Source organism: Chrysochloris asiatica, unplaced genomic scaffold (assembly GCF_000296735.1).
Source record: "Chrysochloris asiatica unplaced genomic scaffold, ChrAsi1.0 scaffold00066, whole genome shotgun sequence".
Lineage (NCBI taxonomy): Eukaryota > Metazoa > Chordata > Mammalia > Afrosoricida > Chrysochloridae > Chrysochloris > Chrysochloris asiatica.
The window spans coordinates 16,941,827-16,965,106 of NW_006408584.1; the positions used below are offsets into that span (position 1 = coordinate 16,941,827).

The window sequence follows — 23,280 nt, forward strand, 5'->3', positions numbered from 1 at the left end:
TTTCAATCATTTGGCTAGGCAGTTGTCTTCTTGGCATACTTGAGTGAATGCCTCCAGTGCTGTCGCAGTTTGTTGGAAAATTTCAATTTGTATTCCATCAATTGCCGCAGCCTTGTTCTTTTCCAATGTCTTCAACTGTTCCTTGGACTTCTTCCTTCAATATTATTGGATCTTGATCACATTTTACCTCTTGAAGTGGTTGAATATTGAATACTTCTGTTTGATACAGTGATTCTGCATATTCCTCCCATCTTCTTTTGATGCTTTCTGCATCATTCAATATTTTACTCATAGAATCTTTCAGTATTGCAAGTTGAGGCCTGAATTTTTTCTTTAGTTCCCTCAGCTTGAGAAATGCTGAGCATGCTCTTCCCTTTTTGGTTTCCTAACTCCAGGTCTTTGCACATATCATTATAATATTTGACTTTTTCTTCTCAAACTGCCCCCTGAAATTTTCTTTGTACTCAATTACCTCCTCATTTCTTCCATTTGCTTTACCATCTCTATGCTGGAGGGCAAGTTACAGAGTCTTTTCTAACATTCATTTTGCTCTTTCCCTTCTTTCTTGTTTTAAAAAGTTTCATGAACAACAAGGAAGCTATTTTAAACATGAAATGCAAAATGACTCAACTGTGTAGACATCTTCAAAGACTAAGTATTTTAATGACTTAAAGCCACATTAAGTAACTTAATTACCATTACTTTGGGAGTAGCTAGCTGTACCTCAAACAAAAACTTTAAAAACCACTGGGAGTTTGGTGTCCATTTACTTTTAATAGATGTTCCCATAAGATTCTAGATTTTTTCAAACTATCTGACCTAAATTCTAAATTTTAAATAAGTTGTTCAGTTGTTTTGCACTTAACTTATATAGAATAAAATATAACAACTGATGTTTGTTGAATGAAAGTTTTAGTTGCAGAAATATTTTGATTAAAATTATGTTTCTGTGTGCCACCGAATGGATTCTGACTCACAGAGACTCTGTATAAGGTTTCTCTAAGCAGTTGGCAGGTGAACTGCCAACCTTGCGGTTAACAGTCCAGTGCTTATCATACAGCTCCACACCAGGGCTCAAAATTTCAAACACTTAAAATATAAGGTTGTTGTTGTTGTTAAGGGCCATTGAGTCGGTTCCAACCCATAGCGACCCTGTATAGGGTTTCTGAGGAGCAGCTGGTGAGCTTGAATTCCCAACCTTGAAGTTCAAACGGCTTTGCAGTCTGGTACATTAACCCACAGTGCCACACCAAGATAAAAGACATTAATAACAAAACTCAACAATAATTAAACATTTATAATAAGGGATATTTATATAAGAAATATTCATTATTTTGCACCTCTGGACAAAACAAATGATCACTATCCTTGTAAAGAGCTAAAACTCTAGGTTAACAGGTTTCTAGGTATTAGCATGCCAGATAAATGCACTCCAATAATAGGATTTCCAATTGCTATACCATTAACTAGTCCTGGAGTGGTACTGTATGATAACCACAAGGTTGGCGATTCAAACCCACCAGCTACTCCTTGAAAACCCTATATACATCAGAACCAACTCAATGGCACTTAACAACAATAATATGCCATGAACAAGGAGCCCTGGTAGCACTATGGGTTAGGCAGTGGGCTACTAACTGCAGGTCAGCAGTTAAAACCAAGCAGCTGCTCCTCAGGGAGAAAGATGAGGCTGTCATTTTTTTGTAGTGTTTATGTTGTCATAAACCCTATATAGGGTCATGATGAACTGGTATCCCTCAATAGCACTAAGTTTGCTTTGGGGGATTCCATGAGCAGCCACACTGGCATGAAGGTTTGATTTCAGGGATGTTTGTGTATTCTTTCAGTTTTAGCCTGCATTTTCCAAAGACATCATCTGTTAAAATACTTTTTCCACACAAAGGACTTATTCTCTGTTATAAAAGAAAGAGAACATAGATGGAAAAGCAATAAACCTCCCACAGATTCTGCTGAAAGACACATTGCTTTTCTTCCAATCACCACATGCTAGACCAATAAATAAGGGCTGTTATAAATCAAAAACACACAACAGTATTGCAGCCATCCCAGAGTGCTGTCTCCACCCTAACCCAAATGCATAATACTCCTTGGGTGGGAAAACATCTATAGCAAATTAATGTCCTTTTTATTTGCTTTCTGTTGGTTACAAATATATATCTGGATTCAGAATTTTTAAAACGAAAAAAGGTTACATGAACCATTTTTTATACAGTGATCCCAAACCATCTTAAAAAGCTATTGTTCCTCATGGCTTCAAGTCTTCTTACTGCCAGCTCATTTTCTTATTATTAGTTCTGCTCAGCACTAATACAGTACTTCAGTGTTTTTACAAGCTTTAACTGGTATTTTGGTTGGTTGGTTATGTGCCATGGAGTCGGTTCCAACTCATAGCGACCCTGTAGAGGGTTTCTGGAGCTGTAAATCTTCACGGGAGCAGAAAGCCTCATCTTTCTCCTGTGGAAAAGCTGGTAATTTCAAACTGCTGACTTTGTGGCATGCAGTCCGATTCATTACCACTACACTACCAGAGCTCCTTTTAACTGGTATAATTCACAGCATTTCCATGAGATGTCAGAGCATCTTGAGCCGCAGTTAATAGTTGAGAAATGGACAGAAAGGTTAATGTCTTGAAGTAAAAGATAAATGCAAAATGTGAGATCTGAATTCTAATATGATAATTTGCCAGAGTCTACTGGATCATCATCTACAGGGTATTTTCAATAACCTCATATGCATGTGAAAGCTGGACAGTGAATTAAGAAGACTGTAGAAAAATTGATGCTTTTGAATTGTGGTGTTGGAGAATATTGAAAGTGCCATGGGCTGCCAAAAGAAGCAATAGATCTGTGTTGGACGAAGTCCAGCCAGAGTGTTCCTTAGAGGCCAAGATGGCCAAGCTTCGTCTCTCATACTTTGGACATATTGTCAGGAGGGACCAGTCGCTGGAGAAGAATATCATGTTTGGTAAGGTGGAGGGTCAGAGAAAAAGAGGAAGACACCCAATGAGATGGACTGGCCAAGTGGCAACATCAGTGGACTCAAATGCGGCAACAGTAGTGAAGTTGGCACAGCATCGGGCAGTTTCGTTCTGCTGTGCATAAGGTTGCTATGGGTTGGTACCGACTCAATGGTGCCTAACAACAACAACAATAAACTGGATCATGAAGTTTTTTAGCAGAGAACCATGTAGGGTTCCTTGTCATTATTTTCTGAGTTGTTCAATAGTAACTTAAGTACACCGAATTGAAATAATTTTATCCTAAAATACCACTAGGAACATTTACAATACTGCCCAGTCTTTGTTAATCATGAAGATGAGTCTTCTACTGAACTCCTTTGGCACTTGGGCAACTTCTAAATATATGGCTGAGAGTAAAGAATGGGCATCCAATCAAGATGACTAACAGGATATGTTTGAGAATTAGAGCTGGAATGAACGGTAACTAAGCTTAAAATATTAATCAAGTATACAGACTCTGTTAGGAGAAATTGAGAACTTAAAATACTCAGGCCTCTTGCTCTCTAGCTTCAAATAGTCAGACCACAGTTGTTAGCTTCATTTGAAGTAAACCAGTGGCCTCCCATCCGTCTGATTCCATGCTCACCAAAAGATCCTCTGATTATTAATTCTATTGTTTATGGACCTGGTATCTCAGAAGGCTGCACAAAGAATAATGTACACTGAGATATAGTTCTTAAATGGTATCAGTTCTGAAGGAGGTAGGAAAATAGTTTCTGGACCTAAAATGTCAAGAAGTAGATCCCGGAGTACAATGTCTAAATCATCCCCTACCCCCTTACTGCTTAACCTTCCCCCAGGTCCACATCACCCTTATCACAACCTGTCTTCAACTGGATCCATTTAAATCTGTTTACACTATTCCTGGGCTTGCACCTGTGAGCTAGCATAGATAAAAAGCATACTTCCCCAGGTCAAAGATTCTGTCAGCAGCCTAACAGTAATCAGCAGCAGCAACACTAGCAGTGACAGAATATCTGTGTTGTCATGCCCTCTGTAGCACCTCACTTAGCCTTGAAGTGTCACTCATTCATCAACATTTTAATTTGAACTGCATGCTACCCTCAGGTTTAAAAATATTTATTGAGTGTTTGCTATGACTATGTGCCAAGTTGACACCCAGGTCATCACCCCTATTCCTGGCCTTATTCATTTATGGCTCAAGCCTCACTCCCAATCAGCATGTCTCACCTATCCATAAACCAGAGATGTAATGACTAACGCTCCACATGCACTTACATAAAGAAGAACAGCTTTACCCCACTTTTAAAAGTGTGAAAATGAGGTACAGAAACGTTAAGGAATTTGGACAAGGTCACACAGCACTCAAATGGCAGAATCAAGATTAAAATCTATTCTCTACAATGCTTTGCTTCCTTGTTCATTTTATCTAGTGCCAATACTTAATACAGAGCCTACTTCTTAACAGATACACTGTTTAACTGATCAACAAACCGACTGATATCTAGTCCTACTTATAGCGACCCTGGGTAGGGTTTCCAAGGCTATAAATCTTTACAGGATCAGAAAGGCTCATTTTTCTCCCAGAGCATGGCTGGTGGGTTTAAACTGCCCAACTTTGCAGATAGCAGCCCAGTATCTTAAATATGTCCTTAATAAAATTAATGGAAATTTCATGTCAGCATTTATCTACTGAATGCAGAAATATACATAGCAAATACACTCTTTATCAACCTTCACTTAACCTTTACCAATCTCCACTTAACCTCCTGGTAACCTGCTTTCCTGGTTAATGTTTCTCCCTATACCTTCTGTAAGAGTCCTAGTGTGGCGCCGTGGGCTAATGTGTCAGACTGCAAAGTTGTTTGAACTGCAAGGTTGGTGGTTCAAGCTCACCAGCTGGTCCTTGGAAACCCTATACAGGGTCGCTATGGGTCAGAAACTACTCTACGGCAGTTAACAACAACAACTATACCCTCTGTAGAGTGTAATATGCTGTATACTTTGACCTCTCCAAAAGAGTTGTCTTTTATATACTCATGCTTCCAAATCTGTTTATGATACGTATACGCACTATTGAAATAACATTATTTAAATAAATATACATAAATCCAACAAAATGGGAGTGCAGAGAGAGTTGTCTCTATAAAAACAGGGTGACCAGAGAGGAAGCAAAGCAACTGTTGTTGCATGGATGGGATTGTAATCACTGAGGTGAAACAAAGTGTATGATTTGCTGAATGTAAAACTGATGATCTTGTCTGTAAGCCTTTACTCAATTCACAATTTTAAAAAAAAGTGACAAAATGGCAGCATTGGTGGGGAAAAACAGGGTTGAATGCTTTAGAACAAACTAATCAACATATCACTACAAAAATGTTTAATTAAATAAGACATGGGAGACAACTGTGTAGGAATGAAAAAAAACAATTATAATAATTTGAGGAAGATGCTGAACTGAGATTCCTTTACAATTGCCTCAGTTCTTGATGCATTTAAAACAACAACAACAACTAGAAAACTCTAGTTGATGTGTCGTTCAAGTTTGTACAAGAAAGAATATGCGGCTCTCTAATTACTGTTACCACCTCCAATCAACTGACAATGCTTTAGTCTTACACAAAGAAAAGACTACTATGCCATTATACATTTACAGGTTTAAAATATTTAGAATATAAATGTCTCTCTTTTTAAAATGACTTCCCTACTTTCATAGCCTTTTATTGTTAAGTGACCAACTACATTAATAGACTTATGGACTGTGTGAGTTCTTCCTTGTGATGACAGTCTGTTATAGTACCTAATGGATAAAACAGAGTCCTGGTGTGGCGCTGTGGGTTAATGTGCCAGATTGCAAAGTCATTTGAACTGCAAGGTCGGTGGTTCAAGCTCAGCAGATGCTCCTCGGAAACCCTATACAGGGTCACTATGGGTCGGAACAGACTCTACAGCACTTCACAACAACAACAACAATGGATAAAACATCATCACAACAACATATTTTAAGTTGTTGTTGTTATTGCCATTGTACTGATCCCTACTTATTGAGACCCCATGTGTGCAGAATAGAGATGCTCCAAAAAACCCACCCAACCCCATCAATAAAATAAATATACTGAATTGTATGCTGTACAAATATTATATTAGACAATCTGGTGTTGATTACTCACAATTGATTTTATATGTCAATTGAAAATTTTTCATTTAAATTCCTTGCCTAATGGGATGGTGAGATGTTTCTGTCTCAGATACTTTGAATTTAAGAAGCATAAGTTCCATGAAATGTTTACAGCCCAATCATTCAAAATTATCATATGCTTCAAAAATTCTTCCATTTAGACAGAAGCTGTGGATGACCACTCATATTAATTTGGAAATGAGAACATTTCCTTACATTTGCACCATCTACTAATGTTCTTATCTGTGTTTTTCACACTTACATCAAGTGAAAAACGTATCTATTTTTAGCAATCCAAAAAAAAATGGTCAAAAACTGAGGAGTCAAAATGTATATAATAAAACCATAAATTTAGCAGTGAAGCAAATGTTTTACAAATTCAAGATCATTGGGTATTCTCCAAAAATGTTAATCAACGTTCTTAATGAAGAAGCATAAGTCTTGGAAAATACAAAGTATTTTTTTCAGTTGCACAATTATGCTTTTCAATATATAATAATCTTTATAAGCAATATTAGCTATTGACTTGAGCTGGTACCTCAAGGAGCTCTGGTAGCGTCACGGTTACACAGTTTGAAACTACCAGCTGTTCCACGGGAGAAAGATGAGGTTTTCTGCTCCCGTACAGATTTACAACCTCGGAAACACTTTACAGGGTCGCTATGAGTTGGAACCGACTTCACGGCACAGAACAACAACAACATACATACACACACACATATTTTTGTTGTTGTTGTTGTTGTTACACGCCATCAAATCAGTTCCAACTCATAGCAACCCTGTATAGGGTTTTCAAAGACTGACTGGTGAGTTTGAACTGCCAACCTTCTTGTTTGCAGTTCAATGCTTATCCTATAATGCCACACCAGGACTCCATAAATACATACATGCACACATAGACACACAAACATATACAGTCAATTATCCGCTACAATCTGAAGAATGCAGAGAAGGACATGAATTCTCTGAAAGTATATGAAAAGCTTAAGTGCACTTTACTTGGGGAAAGGTCCAGAGTAGTTCATCAGATTTTCAAGTGTCCATAAATACAAAAAATTTAGAAACACACTTTAGAATAGACTTTGCTTGATTTTCTCAGTTCCACAGATTCATAAAGCTTATTTAGTGTAGTTGGAAATTCTATACCCCCGTTAAATTTTAATTCACTCAACAAGAATAAAGTTGAATAAAAGCAAGCATGATTATAGTAAAATATATATTCTTCTATTGTTCTTTCTTTAAAATAAGCAAAAATTCATACCCCAGATTTGTAATGTATAAATAAAATATCCAAACTCAAACAAACAAACAAAAAAGTTTAAAAACCTAAAAAAAAACCAACAACAGTAACAACAAGAAAGAAATTTCAGAGAAATCTAAAGTTCGTGAAAGTCCTACCACTTCAGAGTTAATTTTTCCAATTACTTCATTCTAATTCACAGTTAACATTAATTTCAAACAGTTGTAAGCTATATAATTTGTGTACTAAGGAGACTACACAGTTTCATGGATGGGACCTTATGCTAGGAATCAGGAAACCAGGGTTACAGTCCTATTCTGTCTTCAAGCAGCTCTAAGACAATGGTACTATGATTCTACATCAAAACACGCAATTTCAAAGTATACTATTAATATATCTGAAATCCTAACCTTGTAATTTATTACTAAAACAAAATCTTACAAAAGGGAGCTCAAATGACAAGAGATTTGGTTCTAAGTCTAATGAGAAAGCATACCTACATTAAATATTTGAATTACAAACAGTTCTGTTCTACTATCAGGACTGTGTTAGCTGCAATTCAAGCAACTTTTTGACTCAAGGCCCTCATGTGACAGAACAGAATTGCCTCACAGTGTTTTCTAGGCATAATATTTATAGGAGCAGATTGCCAGGTTTTCTCCCATGGGGCTAATGGGTGGGTTCAAACTGCCAACCTATTGGGTAGCGACCCAGCACTTAACCACTGAGCCACCAGGGCTCCTTGTCAGCACTCTATAGGCAGATATGCTCACAATAGGACTTATCAACTCCACCAAAATGATCCTTTACGGTGGACAGCACTTACAAGGAAGATTCAACAAACTTTAGATTAACAAGACTATACAGAAAAGTTTGGTATACCCATTTTAAAATCTGTTATTTCTAAACTTTTTTTTTTTCCAAAGCAAGGATTTTTCAATGGAATGTAAAATAAGGCTTTATATATAGGACTGTCCCTAAGAGGAGTCCTGGTGTGGCGATGTAGATCAGTACTAGACTGCTACCCACAAGGTCAGCAGTTCAAATTCACCAGCCACTCCTCGGAAACCTGTATAGGTTCACTATGAGTCAGAACTGACTTGACAGCATTTAACAACAACATCCAGAAGAGACTGAAAACAACAAGAAAATAAACAAACATTCAGCATCCCCTGCCAAATACAACCTGAATGCATTTCTGTAGATGAGCAACATACAAAAAACCAAATTAGCAAAGTAAGAGGTTTTCTGAAAAGCTGTGATGACTAATATTTCAGGACTGCAACATGATAGTCATTAAAAGAAACATGAGAGGTGTTCTCTAGGTTCCCAGCAGGACAATGTCTCCAAAGTAAGAACTACAAACAGCACACAGGGCTGAACTCACATACTCTAGTCTCTTTGGCCTACATCACCTCCTACAATTTCACCCCAATTGGTTTATTATGTGAATCAAAGTAATTAATCAGTAAATCATTTGTTGAAGGTCAGATACAAGACACAATGATGCCCATTCAGCAAATGGATAAAAAGAGAACAAATAGACATCCAAGATAAATTCTTATTGAAGACAATGCACCAGAATACACCAAATAGTTTAAGCGTATAGAAAGCATGGGGGCAGTTGTGGTTCAGTGGTAGAGTTTCCCCTTTCCATGCAAGAGACCCAGGTTTGATTCCTGAGTGGTGTACCTCAAGTACAGTCCCCACTCATCTGTCAGTAGAAGCTTGCTGTTGCTATCATGGTGAACAAGTTTCAACAGAGCTTCTAGACTAACACTGAATGTGAAGAAAGGCCTGGTGACAGGTTTCTGAAAATCAGCCAGCGAAAACCCTATGAATCACAATGGTCTAAATACATTGTGTATTGGGTCACCACAAATGGGGTTAACTCAACAGCAGCTAACAAAAACAACACAGAAAAAAGCAGAAAGAAATGAGATGTACGCACTGTCATCTCAGGACATACACAAAGCTCTCTTTCAAGTTAAAAAAAAATGCTCTTTTTTTTAGTTACCTTTATATATACAGCCCAATACTAAGCAAGGTTTTCCAAATTCTAAAGTCATAAACAGGACTTCTAAGCAAAGGCTAATGAGTTTATATGGGAAAAAAATCACTAGGCGGTCTTACCACTGTCAATATTTAAAATTAAACTATAGCATTTCTTAACAAATTAAAGGTGCTAATAAGATTTTAGCCTTCAAATAAAAATATTTCCTAACATATTTCAACTAATTATAAGAGAAAAAGGCTGGACCCATAATTTCCTATTTGTGCAAGTAGAATTTAAGGATTATTTCTTAAGCAGTTAGTCCTAGTTCTTTTCACTGTTCTCAAAGTACAGTGTTCATTCTGGTAGGAATATAAATGAATAAATAATTCGATGGTAGTTAGGCATATGTATCAAATTAAAAGGTTCACAAATTCTTTGACCCAACAATTTCATCTTGAGAAGTCATCCTATGACATTAATGGATGCAAACAGAAAGGCTCACAGCAGCATTCTTGTAAAGGTGAAAAATCGTACGTGCCAATTAACACGTGGAATCCTACACAAAAGAATGAGTTAAAGTCATTAAGAACTGATGTCTAAAGAGTTCTTAAGAAATCTTGTTCAATTAAAAAAACAAGTTGCCGACCTACACTTACAGTATAAATACATTTATGTAAAGAAAATTTTATAAGTATATGTACATGAAAAACATACAGAAAATGGTCTGAAATAATTTATACCAAACCCTCTAGGAAAGAAAAATGAATCCGTCTGGGGGGTAGGGTGGAGACTAAGAGCAATTTTGAAAAGGGACTTTTATTTTTTGTTCAGATGTTGTTGTTATGTGCTATCAAGTGGATTCTGACTCATGTATAAACAAACCTACACATCTCTAGCTGTAGTATTTAGATGGTTACATCATACATATATATTTACATTATATATATTTACATCATATATATAAGAACATTTATATATATATATACATATATATATATATATTCTTTATAGAAAGAAAAATGCAATGGCAAATTTTGACTAAACTCTAGAATCATTTCTGTAGGATGCTTTAAATAGCAAAAGAAGCAACAAAGGCTGTTAGCTGTCAAACACATCCTTTGTAGACTTCACCCTTCCAAAGAATAAAGAAAAATTGTGGGCAGCATCAATCAGCAATTATAAATGATTATGAAAGTGTTTTCATAAAAGAACATGCATCATTCAAAGAACTAAACAATTTGTATCTCAGAACTTTACGAATATAAAAGATAAGAATAAAAGCTATACTGAAATCAGAAATATTAAAAAGATGTGATCATTTCAAACAGCTCTTCAAAATACAATTTTAACGAATTCTATTAGTTGAATGAATACTGTGTGGGTATGATTGCTTGTTAGTTTTTAAATTAAAAAAACAAAACAAAACAAAAACAACTGGCAAGTATAAAGAGCTAAATGGTGTAAAGTGTTTACTCTTACCTGAACATTTTCTTCTGTAACCTGAATTTCTGCAGTGTAAACATAATCAATTAACATCCTCAGAGTCCAGCCATCGACCTCTTTTATTCGAACTCTCTTTGCTCGGCTCTCACTCATCTCACCTAAAACGCAAACAAGTAAAAGCAAAGTTAGAGCAAGGAACTATTAAGAAAATACCAATGTCAACTTAGGTTAACCCAACTTCTTGTCACTCGTTGCATCCAGCAGAAAACTTGATCAGCCATTTTTTATAGGCCTAAAACCCTCCCATGCACCAGACTGCAAGCTGTCTGAACTGCAAGGTCAGCGGTTCAAGCTCACCAGCTGCTCCTCAGAAACCCTATACAGGGTCACTATGCATCAGAACTGACTTGACGGCATTAAACAACAACATGAAAACCCTCCCATGGCTTCCACCAAACCTTAGCTGAGCATGTTGTATAGTAAACTTTTGTCACCCATTTGTATCTGAAAATCACATCACAACAATGAACATACCATGTCTATTGTTTCTGTTGTTAAATGCTATCCAGTCAGTTCCTATTCATAGCCACACTATGTACAACAGAACAAAATACTGCTCAGTCTTGCACCATCCTCACAATTATTATTATATTTGAGACCAATGCTTCTGAAATTGTGGCAATCTCTCTCCTTGGTGGGGGTCTTCCTCTTTTTCACTGACCCTCTATTTGACCAAGCATGAGGTCCTTCTCCAGGGACAGGTCCCTCCTAATAATATTCCTGAGGTATGAGAAATGATGTCTTGCCATCCGACTTCTAAGAACCATTGTGGCGATACTTTTTCCAACACAGATTTGTTTGTACTTCTCTATAGTACTTTTAATATTCTTCTCCAATACCATAATTCAAATGCATCGATTTTTCTATGATCTTCCTTATTCATTGTCCAAATTTCACATGCATATGAGGTTACTGGAGTCCTGGTGTGGCGCTGTGTGGGCTAATGTGTTAGATTGCAAAGTCATTTGAACTACAAAGTAAGTAGTTCAAGTTCACCAGCTGCTCCTTGGAAACCCTATACAAGGTTGCTATGGGTTGGAATTGACAACAAACATGAGGTTATTGGAAATACCATGGCTTTGGTTAAACACACTATAGTCCTCAAATTGATTTATTTTCTCTTTAACAATTTAAAGACGTCTTGTGCAGCAGATTTGTCTAATGCAATATATGTTGTTTGATTTCTTGACTGCCGCTTCCTTGAGTGTTGATCCAAGCAAAATGAAGTTTTGGATAACTTCAATCTTTTCTCTAATTATCATGATGTTATTATTGGTCCAGTTGTGAGGATTTTTGTTTTCTTTTATACTGCGGTACAACCCATACGGAAGAAGGTTGTGGTCTTTGATCTTCATGAGTATTTTAAGTCCTCTTCACTTCCAGTAAGAAAGGCTGCATCATCTGCATATCACAGGTTGTTAAACAACCTTCCTCCAATCCTAATACCACATACTTATTTATGTAATCCATTTTCTCAGATTATTTGCTCAGCATACTGACTGAATAAGTATGGTGGAATAATACAACTCTTGCATACACATTCCTATTTTAAGCCATTCAGTATCCCCTTGTTCAACTTTGATAACCGTCTCTTGGTCTATGTACAGGTTCCTCATGAGCATACTGAAGAGTCCTGTAACATTCCTTCTTCACAATGTTATCCATAATTTTTCATGGTCCACACAGTCAAAAGCCTTTACATAGTCAATAAAGCAGAAGCAAACATTTTTCTGATATTCTCTGCTTTCAGCAATGATCTGATACTAGCAATGATGTATCTAGTTCCATGTCCTCTTCTGAATCCAGATAGAATCTCCTTGTTTATGTACTGTTGCAGCCATTTTTGAATTACCACCAGCAAAATCTTACTTGCATGTGATACTGATATTGTTAAATAATTTCCAAATTCCATTGAGTTACCTGTGTTTGGAATGAGTTCATATAGATCTCTTCCAAACTCTTGGCCAAATAGCCATCTTTCAAATTTCTTGGCATAGATGAGTAAGTTCTTCCAGTGCTGTGAGTTTGCTGAAATATTTCAATTTGTTTTCACTCAATTCCTCAGTCTTGTTTTTCACCAATACTTTCAGTGCAGCTTGAACTTCTTTCTTTGATACCATCAGTTCTTGATAATATGCTACCTTGTGAAATCGCTGAACATCATTTTTGTACAGCATTCCATATTTTTGCCCACTGATATTGTTGTTCAGCAATGCTGAGTAAGTTCCAACTCATAGTGACCCTACATACAACTAAACAAAACACTCCCCGGTCCTGTGTCATCCTCAATTGATGCTATGCTTGAGCCCAGTGCTGTTACCACTGTGCACCATCTCATTGGGGGTTTTCCTCCTTTTTGCTGACCCTCCATTTTACCAAGCATGATATTCTTCTCTAAGGACTGGTCCTTCCTGATAATGTGTCTGAGGTATGAGACAAAGTCTCATCATCCTGACTTCTAAGGAAGCATTCTGGCTGTATTTCTTCCAACACAGATTTGTTTCTCCTTCTGGCAGTCCATGGTACTTTTAAAATACTTTTCCGACACCATAGTCAAATTCATCAATTCTGTAATCTTCCTTATTCATTGCTCAACTTCCACATGCATAAGAGATTACTGAAAAACCATGGCTTGAGTTGACACACCTTAGTCCTCAAACAGACAACTCTGCTCCTGAACACTCTGAAGAGGTCTTGTGAAACAGATTTGCCTAGTATAACAATTTTATTTTTGATTACTACTCCATGAGTGTTGATAGCAGATCCAAGCAAATTGAAGTCTTTAACAATTTCAATCTTTTCTCCAGTTATCATGATGTTATTATTGGTCCAGTGGTGAGAATTTTTGCTTTCTTTACCTTGACGTACAACCCATAACAAAAGCTGTGGTCTTTGATCTGCATCAGTAAGTATTTTAAGTACTCTTTGCTTCCAGCAAGCAAGGTTTTATCCTCTGCATATCGCAGGTTATTAATGAGCTTTCTTCCAATTCTGACACTATGTTCTTCATATAATCCAGCTTCTAGGATTATTTACTCAGTGGTAAGGAGCTCTGGTAGCGTAGTGGTTACGAATTGGGCTGCGAACCTTAAGGTCAGCGGTTCGAAACTACCAGCCGCTCAGCGGGAGAAAGATGAGGCTTTCTACTCCCGTAAGGATTTACACCCTCGGAAACCCTGTACAGGGTCGCTATGGGTCGGACCCGACTCGATGGCACTTAACAACAACAACAAAATAAGTATAGTGAAAAAATACAACCCTGGTGAACACCTTTCCTGATCTTAAACCATTGTTCTGTATGAACAACTGTCTCCTGGTCTATGTACAGGTTCCTCATGAGCACAATTAAATGTTCTGGAATACACATTCTACACAATGTTATCCATAGCACATGATTCACCGTTGAAAGACTTTGCATAGTCAATAAAGCTCAGGTGAATACTTTTCCAGTATTCTCTGCTTTCAGACAAGATTCTTCTGATGTCAGCAAAGATATCCCTCACTCCACCATCCACATCTAAACCCAACTTGAACCTTCGGCAGTTCCCTGTCAATATACTGTTGCAGCTGTTTTTCAATTATCTTTAACAAAATTTTACTTGCAAGTATATTGATATTGCTTGATGATTTATGCACTATGTTGGGTCACTTCTCTTTGGAATGGGCACAAATATGGATCTATCCCAATAAGTTGGCCAGAGAGCTTTCAAATTTCTTAACATACATGAGTGAATACCTCCAGTGCTATATCAGTTTATTGAAAGATTTCCATTTGTATGCCATCAATTCCAGGATCTTTGTTCTTTGCAAATGTCTTCAGTGCACCTTGGACTTCTTCCTTCAGTACCATGGGATCTTGATCACATGCTACCTCTTGAAATGGATGAACAAGGACCAATTCTTTTTGGTACAGTCACTCTGTATTCCTTCCACCTCACACATCATTCAGTATTTTGTCCATATAATCCATCAATATTGAAAATTGAGGCTTGAATTTTTTCTTCAGATTTTTTTCAACTGAGAAATGCTAAGCATATCCTTCCCTTTTAGTTTTCTAACTCCAGGTCTTTGCACATTTCATTACAATAATTTGTTTTCTTGACCTGCCCTTTAAATTTTTCTTCTCAACTCTTTTATTTCCTCATTTCTCCCATTTGCTTTAGCTTCTCTATGCTCAAAAGCAAATTGCAGATTCTCTTCTGACATCCATTTTGGTTATTTCTTTCTTTCCTGTCTTTTTAATGACTTTTTGCTTTCTTCTCGTATGTTATTATTGATGTCATTCACAACTCTTCTGGTTTTCAGTCATTGTGTCTAAAGCATTAAATCTGTCCTTGAGATGATTTCTAAGTTTTAGGTGGGCTATATTCAAGACCATATTTTGATTCCTTTGGATTTAGTTTCATTTTCTTCAATTTCAGTCTGAACTTGCAAATGAGCAATTTATGGCCTGTTCCACTGTTTGTGCCTAGCCTTGTTTTGACTGATGATACTGAACTTTTGCACCATCTTTTCCCACAGATGTAGCCAATCTGATTGTCCAGCTGCATGAATTACAACACTGGGATGGTACAATCAGTATCTGATAATGGTGAAGCTTTCAAGTATTTTCTTTTTTTTTTTGGTGTGTTATGAATTTCAGCTCATGACTGGAGAGTAATGATGTTACTGCTTTTGGTTAATGGCAATATACACTTGCTAAAAAAAAAAAAAAAAAATCACATCATTGGCATCATTTATTCAAGAAGTAATGGAATGTCTACCTTGGGCATATGTGACCATGGAGCAGATTCAAGGGCTCTGCTCTCCGTTTGAGAACACAACCCTCATGCAGATAAAATTTAAAAATTACATAGGTTAAGAAGTCCTCATGCAGCACTGTAAGGTAAGCTCTGGACTGCTAACTATAAGGTCAGTAGTTCAAACCCATCAACTGCACCCCAGAAACACTATACAGGGTCATTATGAATCAAAATGAACTTGAAGGCACTTAAACAACAAGTTGACAAAGGAGCAAGGTAAAAAAAGAAATCAGTAAAGAGTTACTCAATGGCAAAGTCTTGTTACAAAGATCTTCTAGCTCAAGTTCAGTTCCTGTTTGTCACCTGTAGTAACTTCATCCTGAAGTCATCTCCATAACACCATTTATTACTAAAGCCAGGCACCCCTTTATGTCATTGCTTTCTAAAAAGCACTACAAGATCTCACTCCTAAAACTTACTGATCTAATTTAAGCATTCAGGATCATCAATAAAATCCTGTCTCCTGGAAAGAGATAGGAATGCAAAAAAAAAAAAAAAAAAGAAGGGACAACTGGTAGACCAAAGAAGGTGAAAGAGTTGCAGCTTTGAGAAACAAGCAACCAAAAGGCAGAGAAAGAAAAAAAAAAAAAGTAAAAGTCACAATTAAAAACTAAGACCAAAAGAACCAGTTACTGTCAAGTGGACTCCTACTCATGGCAATTCCATATGTGGTAGAGCACAACTGAGCTTTTTATAGGATTTCCAGTGGCTATTTTTTTTCTGAAGTTAAGTCACCAGGCCTTTCTTTCAAGCCATCTGTGGGTGTACTTGAACTTTCAGTTAACAGCCAAGAGCATTAACTGTACCATCCTGGAGGATCAGGGTGTCTAAAAATTACATTCAGTAATTCAGCAAATTGTTTTGGTCCTAGAATTCACTGCTTTTGCTAAGTGCTATCAAGTTAGTTCCCACTCACAACAGACCCTATATAGAGTTTCCAAGATGTAGTACTGTAAGATAAGCATTCGACCTTAAGGTCAGTTTGAATCACAAGGTCGGCAGTTCAAACTCACCAGCTACTCCTAAGAAACCCTATAGAGGGTCTTTGTATGTTGGAACCAACAAAAACAACAAGGATCAGCTGGTAAATTTGAGCTGCTGACCTTGTGGTTATCAGTCCAGTGCTTATCCTACTGTGCCACACCAAAATAAACGCAGCAAGAAACACAAAGTCACTACCCGTAACTTTCACCTTCATCCAGCATCTCCTATTAAAAATACAACACAATAGCCTCAAGATTTCTTAAAAGTTCACTTCTTTTTCAGATACAGTATACTGTCAACAATCATAAACCAGCACAAAAGTCTAAGGGAATCCATAATTACACACAATTCCTTTGGAAACACAAACCCTGGAAGGAGAGAAATAATAATAGTGATGTACATTTAACTATGTGCTTTCCAGGAGGTTACCTTTGACAAGATCATAGAAAGATGCTGCTTTTCTAAGAGCTAAAGTATCTCAAAAACTACCCTGCTACTTCCCAGAGGGAGAAAAAAACCATCCATCTGGGTGAGAATTCATGAGAAGAGTCTCATAATGCCTAGATACCAGGAAGAAAGAGAACTGAGTTATGTGTTTGCTGCTACAGTTTTTAAAAAAAAAAAAGGGGGTGGGTGGGTGGGGAGAAGGGTAGAGAAGGCACCTTCCTGTATCCCACTGCCGGGGTTTATGGGTCAATACACAACTTGTGGATAGATTCCATAAAATGTGACTGTAGCACTCAAAACCCTTCAATACAGATCTTCCAGGCCTGGCCCCAGCTCTGCTATCTTGTCTCATTTCTCTTTCCCACTTCTAGTCTAAAAATTTATTGATAAGAATTGTCTCTAGTTTGCCACGAACACCAAGAAACTTCTTAACTTCATGCTATTACTGAGTTTTGTCCATTTCGTCCCCCACTCCCTTGGGTAATCACTACACATTCTTCAACATTCACCTGGAACTTCTCCAGGAAGCTTCACCTATTTATGACCCAAGGCTGAGTTAGGCTCTCACTCTGAGTATGCTCAGATATCAGGTGTAAGTTCACTCCTATAATCAATTCTTCACCTGGTTCTCCCCTCCTAGATTCTTGATCTCCCTAAGAGCAGCAATCAAGTCTGATCTCTCTATCCTACAATGCCTAGCATTAAGTGAATAACCCAGTATTTATTGAAAGAATGACTAAATGAGTGAAAAGTAAACCAAATGCCAATTAACACAATGAATAAAACTTCATCTTGAGCACAAGCACTCCAGTGGTGAAGGACTTAGACCAATAAACATTTATTATTTTTGTTAACTTCCGAGTCGGATCTGACTCATAGCAACCCTGTATAGGGTTTGCAAGTTTGAACTGCCAACCGTGTAATTCACTGATCTTTCGGTCCAGTGCTTATCCTATAGCACATTGTTGTTAAATGCCACTGAGTCAGTTTCAACTCACAACTACCCTGTATAGGGTCTCCAAGGAGCAGCTGCTAAGTTTGAACCACTGACCTTGTGGTTCAAACCAATCTTGTGGTCTAGTGCTTTATCCTACAGCATCACACCAGGATTCCTTTTAATGCACTGTTGTTGTTAAGTGCCCATTAACTTGGTTCCAACTACACCAACCCTGTATAGGGTTCCTGAGGAGCCACTGGTGGCATTAGACATACAGTATACATTACAGGCTGAGCTAAGCACTTTTACTAGTGAACACCACACCATATCTACGTTTCTTGAGTAAGAAAATGAAGTCCTTTAAATTGTATGAGCTTAAGGATATATGTGTAGCTAGAAACATTTCCCCCTCAAGAATGTTTCATCAGTGCTCCTGAAATCCTGCACAAATTGATTACTTCAAAAAGTGACTAGGTTTCAGTTACCATTGTTGTTGTTGTTGTTGTTGTTATGTGCCGTGGAGTCAGTTCTGACTCACAGTGACCCTGTACAGGGTTTCCAAGGCTGTAAATCTTTATGGGAGCAGAAAGCCTCATCTTTCTCCCGCAAAACAGCTGGTAGTTTTGAACTGCTGACCTTGAGGTTTGCAGCCCGATTTGTAACCACTACACTACTCAGTTACCATTAGCATATAAAAACATTTGAAAACATTAAAATAATACCATTTTTACAGCTACATTTAATAAATAAATTTTATTACTTTTCAAGTTCTAACTCTTCATCTAATCATTTTTGCCCTTTTTGTTTAATATTACTTTTGGGTTCTAGAGAAGCTACTAATACAGGCACTTTCAATCTGGCAAGCTGTTCCAAACAGCCACATCAGTTACTTTGTCTATACTGGGCATGATAGGAACCTTCCCAATACTATAATAAATTCAAGGCAAACATGGTAACTGCATTTTCTAGCTAATTTTGGTCAGGGTTCGGGTAACTTCTAAAAAAGGTTTCCTAGCCCCTAAAAGTTCTAAAAAAAAGACAATCCTTCTTCTTCACAGGAGCTCCAGTAGCACAGTGGTTATGAGTTGGTCTGTTAACTTCGCTGTCAGTAGTTCGAAACTACCAGCCATTCCATTGGAAAAAGATGACGCTTTCTGCTCCCATACAGAGTTACAGCCTCGGAAACACTATATACAAGGGTGCTAGGAGTTGGAACTGACTCCACAGCATATAACCAACACCACCTCCTTCTTCAAGATGTTGGGTTCACTCTTGTAGGCACTTTGCATCCAGAAAGAGATCCTGCTTTAGGATAAAAACTTTACATTCCTGATGAAATGTGAAGTTACGGATCCAGCCAGGTGCCTAGTTGATTTTTCAGTTATAATATAAATGCATTTTCTAACCACTTAGACCAGTTTGAGTGCAATTTTGTATTACATGCAATCTAAAACACACTAGAAACCAAGGATACTAGAAACTAAGAAACCAAGGATAAGCATTGGACTACTATCCACAAGGTTAAAAGTTCAAACCCACCAGCCGCTCCTTGGATACATCATAAAGGGCTGCTATGAGTTGGAACTGATTCCACAGCACTTAACCAACAGCAACAACAAAGCATACTAACTTACGCTCTTTATGCCAAACATGGTACTTTACAATTTATTCACAGCATAAATCATTATTACAAATTATCTTCTGTGTACTTGCTCACTGTCTTTCTAACCTTTCCTCCTCTCTCCTTGAGGACAAGGACTTGCCTGTCCTTCTACATTCCCCAGACTCTGCGACAATAGAAGATGCTGAATAAACATTTCTGCATGAATAAAAGCATGATCCATCTTTTCATAGTCTAGTTTACCTTACTGAAACTTATTTAATACAACAACAGGAAAAATCAAAAACATTAAAAAAAAAAAAAAAGGTAAAGAAAAAATTTTAATATTTCTTATATTTCTTACCATATTTAGGAAATTTAGCTTGTGACACCAAATAAACCTCAACTGTATGTGTTAATTTAAACAAAAATTTTAAGGCTATCCAAAAATATGTATAGCATCAAATCATATTCCCACACTCAGAGTCAGTGACATGGACTAGACTGGAGAGTGAAGCATCCAGCTGATAAGAAGAGAGGGCATATGCATAAGAACACTCACACTCTGCAGATAATACCCACTTGACCTGGCTTCAATGGCTGGATAATCAAAACTCAACTAGAAGAAGAAAGAAGAGGAAAAAAGAAGTAATCTGATACAATTTGATGAACTTGACCTACACCTATGGATGCAGTAGCTCAAAAGAGGGTACAAATCCTTACAGCAAGGATCATTCCCACCCCCTCAATACACAGAGTAGACAGACAGGGATGGGCAAATTGGACACTGGCTACCCAAAATGGGGGGTGCGGGGGAGAGGGCTACAAAGACAAGAAGTGACTGGCTTACAAGCTTTCAAGAGGGAGCCTAGATTCAGAGGGTGCAGAGGAAGGTAGAATCTCCACTGAGTAGTATCCAATCTGTCTGGATGGCGCTGATGAAAGGAGATGGGGATACTACCATGTTCTATAGACTCCTGTGAACCCGGGTGGAAACCTGCTTGGCCAGAAGTGTGGCAAGACCTGGGGACTCCCAGGCCCAGATTCACTGATATAGCTACAGAGGACTAGAGTGAAGAATGAAGCATCCAATGGATAAGAAGTGAAGGCATACGCAAAACAACACCCACACATGCAGATAACACCCACTTGACCTGGCTTCAATAGCTGGATGATCAGAATTCAACTAGAAGAAGAAAGAAGAAGAAGAAAAAGAGTAATCTGATACAATTTGATGAACTTGACCTACACCTATGGATGCAATAGCTCAAAAGAGGGAACAAATCTTTACAGTAAGGATCATTCCCATCCCCTCAATACACAGGGTAGACAGGGATGGGCAACTTGGACATTGATTACCCAAAATGGAGGGTGAGGTGGGAGCTACAAAGGTAAGAAGTGACTGGCTTACAAGCTTTCAAGAGAGAGCCTAGATCCAGAGGATGCAGAAGAAGGCAGAATCTCCACTGAGTAGTATCCAATCTGTCTGGACGGGGCTAATGAAAGGGTGATAGGGAGAGGTCACTTGTGGTACAATAGTGAATAATTGTATCAGGACTGACTGTGAGGGTTGGAAATGTAAAGGTCGATGCTTTGTAACAAAAGAAAGTGTGTGGTTGACTTTGCAGTCCAGGAGCAGAGGGCCCAGAGACCATCAAGGGAGAAGACCGCAGTGCTGGACCATATCCAGAGAAGCAGCAAAGCCAGAGATGGAGGCAGAGACAATGACATGGCGAGATGGAGCAGCTGGGGACTCGAGACCCAGAGAGGGAGAGGGGCTGTGTGCTGACGACCAGGGGGAAGGCTTGCTGGGTATACCCTTTGGTTGGTTGATGATGCATGGAGGAGACTGTAACTATGGCAATGAAATGATATATGATAGGATGAATGTAAGCTAATGTTCTCCCATGTAAACTATCACATAATTCACAATAAAACATTTAATAAATAAATAAATACTTTGGGGGTAGGGAATCATATTCCCACAATCCTCTCAACTCAGCTAGGTTCAAAAATTCATTGTAATAGTCACACATGCTTACAGTTATGGAGTTTTTAAGGGAAGTTAACAAATTACAAGTCAGGACTAGAAAACGCACAGAGCACAGTTCTTTCAGTAAAGATATCCTCTCCTCAGTAATGCCCACCAGCAGGTCTCTCTCTGCCTGAGAAATGTTAATAGCTCTTTTAGGGCTGCTGATAAATGTCCACATGACACACCACTCCACCATATGCCTCAACCTAATGGCACTCAGCTCTTGTTCCATAGGTCAGCAAACCTTGCTCTCCAACTTAGTGCCTGGAAGCACCCCACTCTACAAGAAAGCCTCATGCCTAAAGTCATTCAGCTTTACTTGCTCCATGGGCTGGGAAGCCTACTGCTCTGTCTTGGGCTCTGGCTCTTGGCTCTGCTGTTGTTGCTCCTCTACCACTCCTCAAGTGGCCCAGCTTTCTGTTCCTAGGTCAAGGAGATTCAATGCAAAGACATCTTGGGGTCCAATGGGCATGCTCCACTCCTGACTCTTCTATTTTGATAGTAGTGAGATCCTTCCTCCTACATTTGAAACAGCTCATTTTATACCCAGGCTAGAGTTTCAAGTTTTTTAAAATCACAGTGAACTCTGTTAACTTCCACAGCTGAACCATGTCATCCTATTAGTATCTTCTTCCACCTTTACATACCTAGGCACAGAGGACAAAATGTTATTTGGTAGAGGAGTTACAGACGGTGGCTAAAAGAAACATTAAATAATTCACTACACTGCATCATCTTTTAAAAGCCTTTTAAAATGCCACATCTGTAACAAGTAATCAGAACACAAACATCCAATTTGACAAATTCTTCTCAAGTAAAAACAACTTAGTCTTGTTCTAATTAGGTCCATACTTCACAAGGTAAAAAAGTGTGACTACATCAAAGAATTACTTGTCACCTCCCCTTCTCTACCCAAATACTTGCAACTATAATGTGTAACAGAATTCTTTTTTAGATGATATAATGTGAATGAAAGGGTTGTCTACAGTCTAAGGAACATGAAAAACATGAGCCAAGAAAGTGTAACTGATTATTCTCCATTTCTTAATAGGTGAGTCATGGAAAAATAAAAGAAAGGTAGGAAAACTCTGCCACTGTCAACACCGATCCAATGAGCAAGAAACTATAAATATTCACGGTGTTTGATGGAATGACAGTATGCAAAGGTCTAGTCTTTCGTCTCACTCTATTTTTTACAATAAAGTTTAACTGAACTTCAGACATAAAGAGATAAAGACATAATAAGCTCATGTTCTGGCAAATCCTGACATTAGTATTTACACTAAACCACCTAGACTGTATCTGTGTCTTTACCTAAATTCTGACAAATTATTGACTATACAGTAGATTCAAAATCAGGAAACATTATAAAGATTTCAAGAAAGGTAAATGGTTAACTATTGCTGAAGAACCATACAATGTTTGTTGTTGTTTAAAGTGCCAAATCAGTTTTGAATCATAGCAACTCTCTATAGAGTTTCCAAGGAGAGGCTGGTAGGATGAAGCACTAACCTTGCAGTTAGCAGTCTAGTATTTGTCCTACAGCGCCACAACAAC

General features: G+C 37.9%; 1 protein-coding gene across 1 annotated transcript in view; it reads right to left on the minus strand.

Moving 5' to 3' along the window:
* KLHL2 (kelch-like family member 2) overlaps positions 1–23,280 on the minus strand; it is a 174,619-nt gene that overhangs the window by 112,056 nt on the left and 39,283 nt on the right. Inside the window, exon 4 of the mRNA XM_006864541.1 lies at positions 10,895–11,016. Coding sequence (XP_006864603.1) covers positions 10,895–11,016 — 122 coding nt within the window. The remainder of the gene's footprint in view (positions 1–10,894; positions 11,017–23,280) is intronic.